Raw genomic sequence first — 12990 nt, 5'->3', positions numbered from 1 at the left:
TGTAGGCCCATATCCATGTGTGTTATTCACTTTGACAGCACGAAGTGGATACTGTTTGTTCGTGAAGGACAAATTTCGGTTGCTGACAGAACGTCTGAATGTTTGGCTCATTTCCTGTCAGCGTGTCACAGTAGACCTGTGCTGTGAAACTGTATGAATTCCTACAAACACAACTTCAGTGAGTACTGCAGAAGATCATGCAAACAACTACAATACCCAAAAATGAACCACAAAGTATGACAAAGCCTCAGAAAGCACTTGCACAAATAAACATCAGAGTATGCACCTGGATTGCTACCACAAAGCATAATTTAAACTACTTTAAAGTGCCAGAAATTACTGCAAATTACCCCATACATCCAAAAACTAAATGAACCACAAATAAAACACAAACCACTACAAATGCCCACTAAACAGTATTACACAGTACAACAATTACCACAAAGTAGACTTTAAAGTACCACAAGTTAAGCAAAATGCCAAATTAGTACTGCAGAGAGCACTAATGACTTCATGAAATATCATAAAGTAGCAAAATGATGACTGAGTACTGCACAGAACCACACATATGTAAGTAATGTGTCTCAGTAAGCTTTACAGATGTGTAGTAAACATTACAATACAAAAAAAAACCTACATTACACAAAAAATACTACAAAAAAATTACAAGAACCCACAAGAAATAGCTTAAAATACAAGTCTGAATGTGTCTTTCTTAATCTTTGCACTTTCTACCTGGATATTATTTGAGCATACGTGCACTTTATTTTGCCTAATCTTGCATGTTTTAAGATTATAACAAAATACATAACATTTAAAATATTATGGTGGTATGATACTCTCTGTTATAGTATATGGTAGTATATTACAGGATGTGAAAATGTTTATTCTTTCCATTTAGTGGTAATTTATATGTATAATATATGTCATATGTGTGATTTAACCATATGTACATCCATTACATAGATAATTAACAAAATAACATAACTCTAAAAGATAAAAAAGATATATTAAGTGTCCTGCTGGAGGAGGAGAAACAACAGCTGCAGGGATTCTTTCACAATTTGGCAAAACGAGTCTCATTATTGGCTCATAACTGATGTGTAAAGCATTATAAATAAGTGTGTAAGCATTCGTTATAATGTATAAAACATTTAAAGGGTTAATTATGAGGAAGTGGTACCAAATGCTCTGAATATAAATGACTATTTCCTGTATTATACACTAACCTGCATCTATATATTGTCATTATCAATCAGTCAATCAATCATACTTTATTTAGATAGCACTTTTTATACAGGTTAATGTATCTGTATGTATTATTTTAGTCAGATCTTCTTTCCCCCCCCCCCCCAGTCATTTATATATCCATAATGATAATATGTGGTGTAAATACTGATGTTTTTAAAGGTGTTTTATAATCCCATAAGGTGTGGACCAAATATGCAATGTTAAGCTGATTAAAATTGTTTTTCTAATATTTTTGATCATTAATTTACCATTTTGAGTCTTTTTTAAGAAAAGCATGTGCAAATTATCACTCAAATGTGAAAATGTTCCTCTATTATTGTCTCGTAAACTAAATATCTTTGGGTTGTGGAGTTTTAATCAGGACAAAATATTATGTTATGTAGCATCTGACAAATTATAGACCAAACAACTAATTAACTCATCAAGAAAATAATTGACAGATTGATCAATAATGAATATGCTAGTTTAGTTGTAGCCCTACACTGCACTTAAATAAGATAAAGTCATTAATTAAACATCATTTTGAAACAGTTTCAAATCATTTCGTTTGTATAATGACAAGAAAAACAAGACTCTCTGCTTTTTTAGCAACTTTACTCACAATATCCAATCAGTGGGATTTTAACTTCAACTCCAACTTCCACCACAGGAGTTCACAGTGCGCATGTAGTCCCACATTTACGGTACTGTCATTATCCTACTACGTCATCTAGGCCAGTAAGTGGCGCTGCTATGGTAACCTCGATTTAAACTTCACTACGTGCCTGACAGGCGGCTACAGCACAAAGCAAACACGATTAATGGCGTTTAAAAATTACAGAAACACTTCCCAGATCGCATTTATTTAAGATTTCAGATGATGCTGAAGTGTTTTAGTGATAAAAGTCTGATATTAAAGCAACTGGAAGGGGTGACACCGCCCCGTATGAACCACACGGTGATGCAAACCAAGCGCACCTCCCCTCCCAAACACACACACATCCTTCACCCTCCTCAACAGACACACACGAGATACTGAAACTGCACATTTACTGGACATTTATCCTCAAAATAAATACACTAAACTCCACACAGGTGAAAGGTATCATTCATATTTTTAATTTTAAAGAAATTAAACGAGGAGAGATGGAGAGCAGCGCCTTCCACACTCAGCTGCTGTCCGTCATGGAGGTGCTGGCTAAGGCGGCGGTGGCGGAGATTGACCGGCGTGTTGATGTCAGCTGCTCGGTGCTGCAGCTGGAGGTGAGCCGCAGCCGGAGCGACATAGACCTGCTGCAGAGGAAGTGTGAGCTGATGGAGGCTGAGCTCAGGAGGAGCAGGATCAGAGCCAGGAGGAGAGGTGAGAGAGTCTTATGATTAAATGATGTTTGCAGAATGGGGTGATTCTAGGATCAGACCTTTAGGAGGGGCTCAGCTCCTAATCAGAATTTAACATACTATGCCCTGCAAGTGTTCAAACCCCTCTGCTAAACTACTCATTTCAGTAGATAACATAAATTACATCAATGCATAGTAGAGTGGTCTACTATAATGTATGATAATAATGGTTCAGAATAAATCAGATTTCTACAGAGAGGACCCTAAGATAGTTAATGAACCCTGAGGGAAAGATTTTATATTAATGACAGAACTTTCCAAAGTACATTAAACCTGTTAAAATAAAACCATTTGAACCTGTAGCATTAAGTGTTTGTCCCATCTCTAACAGACAGGCTCACACAAATAATTTTTTTGGGGGGAAAAATACAATAATAATTTACTTATTTTTAGGGGTGCTGAGATCAAATTTAGTGTTGCTTGAGCACCTCTAAAAAGGGTTTAAATCAGTGCCACTGACTTGCACTTATTGCACTATATACAATAGGTTTGCTAGAAATACTTTGAATGACGCATGATGAATGTATTTAAGCTCAGTATTAAGGAAATGTACTGTAGTGTAGTTTGGGTGGATTAGGGTAATGTGGGACATTGACTAAGCTCCAGTGCATTTATCTCATTTTCTATTCAGTTATTTTAAAGCTAACTAATATGCAAACTGTGTAAGTTATATTGTTTAAAATTACACATGTGAACATACAGGCTGCTAGTTTTTTAAACCTAAACATTGTAAGCCTACTAAATAAAAATGACCAAGTCTAATTGTCCCACATTAGTCAGTGTCCCACATTACCCAAATCCAACCTAACTACATTACAGTACATTAATTTAATACTGAGCTTAAATACATTCATCATGGGTCATTCAAAGTATTTCTAGCACACATACTGTATATAGTGCAATAAGTATCTTATTTTAGTGCAACTATTTTGCCCTTTACTTTCTACTTCACTACATTTATTTGACAGCTTTAGTTACTTTTCAGATGAAGATTTGACACAATGGATAATATAACAAGCTTTTAAAATACAACACATTGTTAAATATTAAACCAGTGTTTTACAAAAAGCAGTGTCGGAGTCACATTTCAGATGTCTATGAGTAGCAGTTGGGTTAAGGTTGGGTTATTTTTTAACCCAGCAGTTATTTGAGTGTAGACACTTTTTTAAAGTTAATACCAGTGGTTTCCAACCTTTTTGTCTTTTGATGTTGTAGAAAAAGCAGTATGTAGTCAGGCTCACATTTCAGATGTCTATGAGTTGTTATCAGCTCCACCAAATAGTGATTTTTCTCTCTAAACTTCTCACATGGTTTTATTTCAATAAATATTTTAAATTATCCAATATTTCAGCAAACATCAAAGATTAGAGAAAAAGTCCAAAAACTGAAAATATTTGTGTATCAGAACTTAATTTTTTCTTCTTTCCTCTCCCATTAATCATCTCACGACCCCTCACATTTATCTGCTGACCCTTTGGAGGGACCTGAGCCCTAGTTTGGAACCCACTAAATATAAAGTGCTATATATAGGAGACTGGGTGTCATCCTGGACAGGACATTATCTTCCGAAGCCCATATCAATAACGTTACTCGGACTGCATACTTCCATCTAAGCAACATCAATCGTCTCCGTCCCTCACTTTCACCAACCTGCACCGCTATCCTGGTAACCACCCTGATCACATCCCGTCTGGACTACTGTAACTCTCTCCTCTTTGGTCTTCCGTGGAAAACTCTTCAAAAACTCCAGCTGGTACAGAACGCAGCCGCCCGTATCATAACCAGAACTCCCTCTATTGAACACATCACTCCTGCCCTGCAGCAACTTCACTGGCTCCCTATCAAATCCTTGGTTCTACTCCTCACTTACAAGATCCTTCCCAACCTGGCACCATCATGTCTCTCTGAACTTTTTCACATCGACACACCTTCCAGAACACTCCGATCCTCCTCTGCCAACCAGCTCTCTACCCCTTCTGCCAACTTAACCACCATGAGGTCAGGAGCCTTCAGCCGATCTGCCCCCCGCCTTTGGAACTCTCTCCCACCAGACATTTGCACGTCGGACTCTGTTTCCACCTTTAAATCCACTTTTTTAAATGCACTTTATAGTCACATTCATATTTATTCTTCATCTTTGCACTAAATGTTACCTGATTTATAGTGTTTGATGTACTGTTGTTGAACATTGATGCTTCACTATTAATAATCTAAGGATGTCATATTACATATGAGATACATACATACTTTTACTGTAATACTGCATACTACATCACTCATAATACTGCAGTACTTTTACTTGTAATGGAGTATTTTAACATTGCTGTATTGGTACTTTTATTTATGTAAATGATCTGAATACTTCTTCTACCACTGATCATATCTGTATTTTTGTTCCTCTTCTTCTTCCTCAGTGTTTCATCCTCCAGCAGCAGAGATATTTTCTCCTTTAGTCAAAGTGGTTTTAAACAAAGAGATGCCGATCACAGCCTGGGAGAGACAGGACGGCGAGGCTCAAACTCAACCCCAGCAGGTGTGTATGCAGCCAATAGATCATGTTATCTGTCTTTTATTCATATTTAAGTGTTACATACAGTGTGAACATTCCCCCTTCACAATCATCCAGGCCAAAGCGAAGTCTTCAGATACCTTATTTTTTTAAATCAGAGCAACAGACCTAAAACCATTTTTCACATTGCAGTGTGCAGACGAGGAGCCTGTTAACGAAGCTGAAGCCGTACAGATCAAAGAGGAGTGTGCAGACGAGGATATGTGGAAGACCGACCCGGTGGACAAGTTGAGTGAGTACACACAGCTTAGATCAGGTATCAGATACACACACAGTATAAAGTTTCAGGTAAGGTCACCATCTGATTTTGACCCGTCAAGCTCTCTCTGATATCTCACTGAAGATTTCGGATGCTCAATCTAACACAAATCCCCCCCTAGTGAGTTTTTATTAAGAGCCTTTGTTGCATGTCATACTTCTCTTTTTAACCAAGTTACTGTCCTTTTCTGCACTTTCAACCATCAAATAAAAAGGCCAAAATATACCCAGACTTTTAAAAAGTAGCAGTAAAAAAGAATAATTGAATTGTAGGCCAATCGGTGCTATGACTGACTAAAACAATAATTAAATAATCCAGCATTTATCTCCTTTTTCCCTCTACTAATAATGCTATAAGTTAAAACTATAACATACTTTATGACATGTATTGTTTACTTTCATGTCTCTCTCATTTGAATACGTAAGCAGAACAACCAGGAATGTTCAGAGAGCCTTAATTTACTATTTTGGTGAACAGTGGAGGGTGTTTTTTAAGGCTTACTCATCAGATAATCAGCTGTTTCGTAGCAGCTGTTACACTCAATTACAGATCATGTGACATAAATATCCCCAATTTCTTTGTACATTTGTATGAAATTCCACTTTATTTTACGATTGAAAGTAAAGAAAAGAAAGTTTAACCCCTAAAATGTCACAATATCCTCAATTAGGAAACAAATCTGTCTATTTACTGTCACTTATCATCTTTCTTAGCATTGCAACTAAGGACAAGCCTATTTTATTTAAACGATATTCAGTTTTCTATCATGTTTGAGACAAAAAAGCATCAAATCCTCATATTTGAGAAGTAGGAATGTGCTTTTTCTGTGCTTGTGGACCTGAAAACCTCCTTTTAAGAAATAACGTCTTCCTCCTGCCTCCTTTAGTCTCTGGAGCCGAGCAGCCGCCACGCTTCGAAGCCTGTCAACCTGCCCAGACTGACAGCTTCGTGGAGCGTTACCACTCCTCTGAGAACGCAGCCGACCCTGCAGCTCTGGTTTCCCCGGCGGACGGCTACGACGCGTTCACTGAGCATCAGCAGCAGCATCAGCAGCATCAGCAGCTGGAGAACGAGTCCGAACCCGAAGTGAAGCACGAGAAAGAGGAAGAGCCCGACGAGAACGCCGCTCCTCCCCTCGATTCGGGCCAGTTCGCCATCGAGGAAGCCGACGGACAGCTGTGGTCGACCGGTGAGGACGGAAGCGCTGCGGCTGATTCGAGCTTCTTGAGCTTCGCCGAGCAGCAGTACGAGCAGATCCCTCCTGGGTTCACCTCTCTGAGCGGTTTGGTAGATTTGGTACCCAGAATTCACTCTGTGGGGAAGTCCCACTCGGTCATGGTGAGTGCGGCTCGAGCCAAAAGACGAGCCAGATCGTTTTGTTTTAAGAGGCCGCAACAAGATGATGGACACGGTGCTTTATGCCAGATTAACTTTACAGATCAAACCTCGATCCCTCCACCAACACAGCATCAGTACAGAGACTCCGCAGCTCACACGAGGAGCCCGAACGAGGATCTGATGGCGCAGAATCCCTCGGCGTCGGCTTCCTATCGCAGCGGCTCCACCATCGGCGGCGGCAGCGGCTTTGTCCTTTCGAGGAGGATGAGGACGCCGTGGAGGTCCAGCATCGTGGAGAAGAGGTTCAGCTGCACCTACTGCCACAAAAGCTTCATGAGGTTCAGTCAGCTCAAAGAACACCTGAGGAGCCACACGGGAGAGAAGCCGTTCAGCTGCATGCAGTGCGGACGGAGCTTCACCAAACAGTGCAACCTCATCCGACACGCAGTGGTGCACAGCGGGGAGAAACCGTACGAGTGCTCGCTGTGTGGGAAGTGTTTCACGCAGCGCTCCAGCCTCAAATCCCATCAGAAGACAGCACACTGACCTCAGTCCAGACTAACTTTCTGTCTAACTAAAGAAACATTCCACTATTTTTAAAGCCCTAAATATTGACATTAATACAAGATCTTGACGTTGTGGCTGTCACAATAATGCACTTTAGTTTAAATGAGTGTTTTCCTCGTTTTTAAATTCTCTATTACAGTAACATGAGACCTGAATTAGTCTCTACCTGTCAACTATTTGATTTAGTTTTTATTTCTTTATTGTAAATATTTTCTAAAAAGGACTCCAGACACACATTTAATAAATAAATGGTTAATAGACTGTGCTTATATGGTGCTTTTTTAGTCTTTTTCACCACTCAAAGCGCATTTACTGTATGTTGAAGTTATTTCCTTTAATTGTACAATGTGAACTTTATTATCAGGTTTTTCTGTATTGAAATTATTTCAAAAGGTTCATATTTTTTTTGTTTAGCGTAATTTCTGACAACAATCTTTTTTTAGTCATTATAATCTTTTTTTTAATTGTGCATCAGACAAACATATTTTTGTAACCAGATGAACTGAGACATGTCTGAGGACTCTCTACTTTAACTACTGTCTATGTTGTACAGCTGCAACTAAACATTATTTCCATCATCGATTAATGTACTGATTATTTTTTACATTGTTTTGTCGATAAAATGTTAAAAATGTGCCTCTCAGCGCCTTCAATGATGTCTTTGATTGGCTTGTTTTATGTGACCAAAAGCCCAAATTCTTTTGTTTTTTGTTCAATTTAATGTCACATGATGATGAAAAGCAGCAAATCCTCCCATTTGAGAAAATGTTTTGCTTAAAGAATGAAAATAACTGCAGATTAATTTACTGTTAATAACTTAATCAATTCATCGTCTAATGGTTGCACCTCTAAAATGTTGTTAAATCACATTCTGCGTTCTTGAAAGATCATTCACCAGTCTAACATTTCTTAGTGCAAACACACAGAGATGAAACCTCGCTTTGAAACTTCATCAAGATATATAAAATGTATCTTTTCAGAGCAAACTGTCCACGTGTTGTCATTTTTTTAACATTTATTTTAGAACAAATATGACTTTATAAATTTAAAATCCGAGCTTCTCTGGGTTTTTTTTTTACTGAAATCACCCTGAAAAGTAAAGAAAGACAAATAAAAGGAAAACTCAGGGAAGCTTTTGTTATTCAATCAGCAAAAAAAACCGTCTCAGTCTGTATTCATCAAAGCAGGTAACACAAACTTTTTTTTTTACACAAATATACAAGAGTAAGACATTAAACATGTTTTTCTTTTTCATAAATATCAAATTAGATCTTTAAATCCTGCAAAAACAGTGTGATAAAATTACATTTATTGCATAGAAAAGTAGTGATAAAGTAGTTAAGAGGGGATCAATGGAGACCTTCAAGTGCATTTTAGTTCCTATTGAAGTGATCAGACCGAGATCAGCAGAATGTAACGAGAGCAACGTTCAACAAAACACAAATCTCTTAATTTTATAGAACAGTCATTTAGTTTATACACTGGACACATTCAGAAGAACACTGAAAATGGTTTTTGATGTCAAATAAAAACCTTCTCAATGAGACTTAATGCTTTTAATACTCATTAAAGACAAGTAATTACCTTAAACCTCCTCGTTAGTGACACAAATCTCACCTCATCCACAACTATGAAGCAAAGGAAACGTGTCTTTTCACCCGAGCGTGGTAATAAAAGTAGAAAATGTCACGAGGCCACCGATTTATTTAAACAAAAATGAATTAATGTTAGCAGCAACCACATATAGGAGTGTTTCAGAGTATCTTCTGGTGAGTTTTTGAGGGTCAGACTGGAAAGAGAATCACAAAATACAAGAAATGTGCTTCAATTTTTCAAAATGACACATTGAATTTTTACTTAAACCTTTGCTGTACCATCTTTTAAAGAATAAAATAAAAATGAAGGAATAATTTACTCTTTTTTATAGATACTTGAGTTCAGCTCTGTAGGAAACTTAGAATCAGGCGTTCAAGCATTCAAACAGCAGGTTGTGCTGTTTTCCATCTATTTAAAAGATGATTTAACCAACCACCAGTTTTACTCTGAGACTGAATCTGTATCCTATCGCTCAATTATAGAAACATTTTCGGAGTTTTTAAGTAAGTTAGATGAGATGGAATCACATTTTTAACATGATTTTAGCGTGCTGAACACGCTGCATAGTCAGAGAAGAAAAGCTCGGAGCTTCATCGTGTTGGAAAAATCAACTCGTGGCAAATTTTTTGGAAGAATAATCTGTATAGCAATAATCACTGTCACACCTCTGTTGCAGGACACATTTTGACACCTTTAGTTCACTTTTTTTTTTTTTTGTATATAGCTCACATTACTTTAAGGCTCAAAGTGAGCACCAGCCACCTGCTGAATGCTGGTAAAATATGCAGGTGCTGGTAGATTTTCTTCACTCACCAGCCAAAAAACCCCAACAAACAATGGTAATCTGAACATTACAAAGTTAATTTTGAGCTCTGCATTATTGCCTTTATCTTAAATATAATGTAAATGTTTAGATCCGCTCCTCATCTTGTTTCTATAGATTTCAGTGATTTTGAAGCAATAATTCATCATTGTGAATACATTTCGTTTTTTGACAACATCATTGTGTGATAATGTATTTTCATGAGGGAATCCTTGAAAACTCGTCCTTTTGAAAAGCACAACTTTCACGTTTGCCTGCAGTTTTTGAACGCTCTGCTGTGACTGCAGAGAGCTGATAAACTGTGTGCTGCCTTTAACCAAATACAACAATCTCCCTGTCAATAAGTGGTCTGTATTTTTAGTTATTGGGCTAACTGGTGTTAAATGTGGACCTTTCAGAGCTCGTGCAGACAATAAAACAACCACTATAAGTCTTACATTTTTAGATTTTTAAACGTATTTGAATAAACTCAGTGAAAACTTAAACTCAAACCAACTCCTTTCCAAATTTCTCTTTTCAGCATTGCGAGGTATAAAGTAATGGACTGTAAATCTGCTAACGTTTGTGTAAAATACTCCTGCCCTTTTTTCCCCCAGTGGTGCTTTTAAGACGGCTTCAGATTTGAATGTCTCATGAATATCTGTGTTTCAGGCACACGTTTATCATTATCATAAAATCATTACAATTCCTCAAATGAATGTCAGCGTACTAATTTGGGATGTCTTTGATTTAATATCAGGATTTTAGGAACGGGAGGGGAGGGGAGGGGGATTTTTAGACACTCACACATACACAACACAAGGGATCTTCAGTACCCCCCTTTATCAAGACATCTAATGTAAGAAACCTTAAAAGGGAACAAAAAAAAAAAATCTACATCATCTCACAATATTAAATATAAACAACCTTTTTCAAAAAAATAATCTCTATGCCGGGTGTGTCGATAATAATAATAACAACAAAATAATAATAATAATAATAATAATAATAATAATAATAATAGCTTTATTTGTGCTTACTGGAGACTTGTTCTTTCACACCTGGGTTAAAATATCTTTGAAAAATAGTTATTTATCTGCATCAGGTGTGCTTGATTTTACTCAACGTGTCATACATTCACTTGAAAGATAAAAAATCAAGTGCTCTAGCTTTTCTTTTTTTCTCCTTTTTTTTGTTAGATTTTACAAAAAAAAAAAAAAAAAAACATTTTTGAAATGTGTCCAGTTTCTCTGTCTTATTATTAGAAGCCAGTTCCCACTTCTGTGTCCTCACATCTGGAGGTCAGAGTCTGTCTCTCTGGTCTAAAAACCTCGACATCCTCTCTTCCTCCTCCTCCTCCTCCTCCTCCTCATCCTCCTCTACTCCTCCGTGTGCGTTACATAGGGCAGGCGTGTGTCCCTCGTACTCTTTCCTCCTCCTCCTCCTCCTCCAGGCTGCTGGAGCAGTCCATCGCCTCCCCATTGTCTCTGTCGCTGCTGGGGATCATCGGAGAACAGCTCTCCCCAAATGCATCCTCCTTACTTCTCTGCTTCTTCCCTTCTACCTCTCCATCCTCCTCCACCAACTCCACCAAATCCTCCTCCTCCTCCTCCTCCTCCTCCTCTTCCTCCACCTCCTCCCCTCCTCTCTGCCTGCAGTAAGGTGGGATTTCAACCACAACGTATTTCTTCGCCAAGCTGCTCAGTCCTAACTTCTGTCGGACGTCGTTTCCCATCAGACCCGACTCGGACCACGAGTTCGCTGGAGGGAAAAAGAAAAAAGGAAGATAAAAAATACTCATTTAGGAGATATCATTATATAATTTGGCAAATAATTCACGTTCATCAAACCTAGAGCAAAATAAATTTGGGTTAAATCAATAACCATGAAACTACACAGTAAACAGAAGGAAGCAAACATAACTATATTCATACAGACCAGAAAATGAACTACTTTTAGTACCAACGTTGTGACTCAATATTCACTCTCGCTGTTTGTGTGAATAGAGTGAATAAACCCTGAGCTGACACTCTTTGAAAAATGAGTGTTGGTACCAGCAAACTGATGTGCTGAGCTTTCTGAGAGTGGAAATCTTAAAATATAAACAATGAATCGACCAAAACACTTCACACATCATCTACTTTAAAACTGCAGGTTGACTCTTTTACTAGTTTCCAGTTTATAGCTGCTGCTATTACAACCAAACACAGTTTATAATGAAGCACTGGACTCATTCCTGTGTGTTTTCATAAACCTCTCGTTATTTGATAAATGATGTTTACAGCAGTGAAACTTTTATTTACTTCACAAGAAATGTATTCATTTCACCTCAGTTGAGTAAAGCAGGAATGTGTGTTAGTGTGAAATGTGTTAGAGAAAAGCCAAAATAAACAATTTAAAAGTAAATCATCTGCAAAACAACAAATTATTTTTCTATTAGAAACGCTTTTTAAAATTGCTGCTGACACTTTACTTTTATGTCCTCCAATTTAACCCTTTACTCATAGTGGTCACTACAGCAGACAGCTATTTAAATGCCGTTTTCTTATATATATTCATGGATTTTGATTGGTTATTATGGCATAGCTGCACTTCAGCCACCACGATGGACACTAATGAGTCGTCCCATACACTAAAACTTCATCTGCAGTTCAGTTGATTTATTTTATTATAATGTAATACAATGTAATGTGAAAAAGTTCAATTTTTTTTTTCATGCATAAAGAGAAATGAAAACACTGGAAAAAAATCCTGACTGAGGTTGTTGTCATCATTCATTCATGAAAGGGTTAATGACTATTTTAACATTGAATAAATAGTTTATGTCACACTATAACAATTATAATTCTCCTTTGAAGATATATTTTATATTATTATAACTGTGTTTTATTTTATCGTCATTCATTATCTGTTTATACACCAGCTTTCACTTATGAGCTCCCACAGGAGGAGTTATAGTTTTTTAATTCAGGGATACATTATTAAACACTTTTATCTGCTTATGACCATTATAACGTTATAGACAATTTATTAAATATCTGTATATGTATGTACGTCACATTATTCTTCTTACTTTCTTATCATGTGTTGCTTTTATATTCTGTCTTGATACATGTTATATTTCATGTAAAGCACGTTGAAATGTGCTATACTATTAGATTTGCCTTATTAGGCTCATGGATCAATGAAATGAGCCTTTCAACAAAGTGAATATTATATTCTGCCTCCATT

At 37.2% G+C, this 12990-nt stretch overlaps 2 protein-coding genes across 2 annotated transcripts in view; one reads left to right on the top strand and one right to left on the bottom strand.

The window, feature by feature from the left end:
• The first annotated feature begins 2376 nt into the window (after window positions 1-2376).
• si:ch211-155e24.3 (uncharacterized protein LOC100150696 homolog) lies at window positions 2377-7352 on the top strand. The gene is made up of 4 exons (XM_062428245.1): window positions 2377-2590; window positions 5043-5161; window positions 5330-5429; window positions 6343-7352. The coding sequence occupies exons 1-4, from the start codon at window positions 2377-2379 to the stop codon at window positions 7338-7340; spliced, it is 1431 nt and encodes a 476-aa protein (XP_062284229.1). The 3' UTR covers window positions 7341-7352.
• Window positions 7353-9866: 2514 nt separating this feature from the next.
• tesk2 (testis associated actin remodelling kinase 2) overlaps window positions 9867-12990 on the bottom strand; it is a 38509-nt gene continuing 35385 nt past the window's right edge. The window contains exon 13 of the mRNA XM_062428192.1: window positions 9867-11520. Coding sequence (XP_062284176.1) covers window positions 11156-11520 — 365 coding nt within the window. The 3' untranslated portion in view covers window positions 9867-11155. The remainder of the gene's footprint in view (window positions 11521-12990) is intronic.

The sequence above is a fragment of the Scomber scombrus genome, chromosome 11, assembly GCF_963691925.1.
Source record: "Scomber scombrus chromosome 11, fScoSco1.1, whole genome shotgun sequence".
NCBI classification, from domain to species: Eukaryota; Metazoa; Chordata; class Actinopteri; order Scombriformes; family Scombridae; genus Scomber; species Scomber scombrus.
Note: the sequence above shows the minus strand (reverse complement) of the source record. Positions and strands in the feature narration are given on the sequence as shown.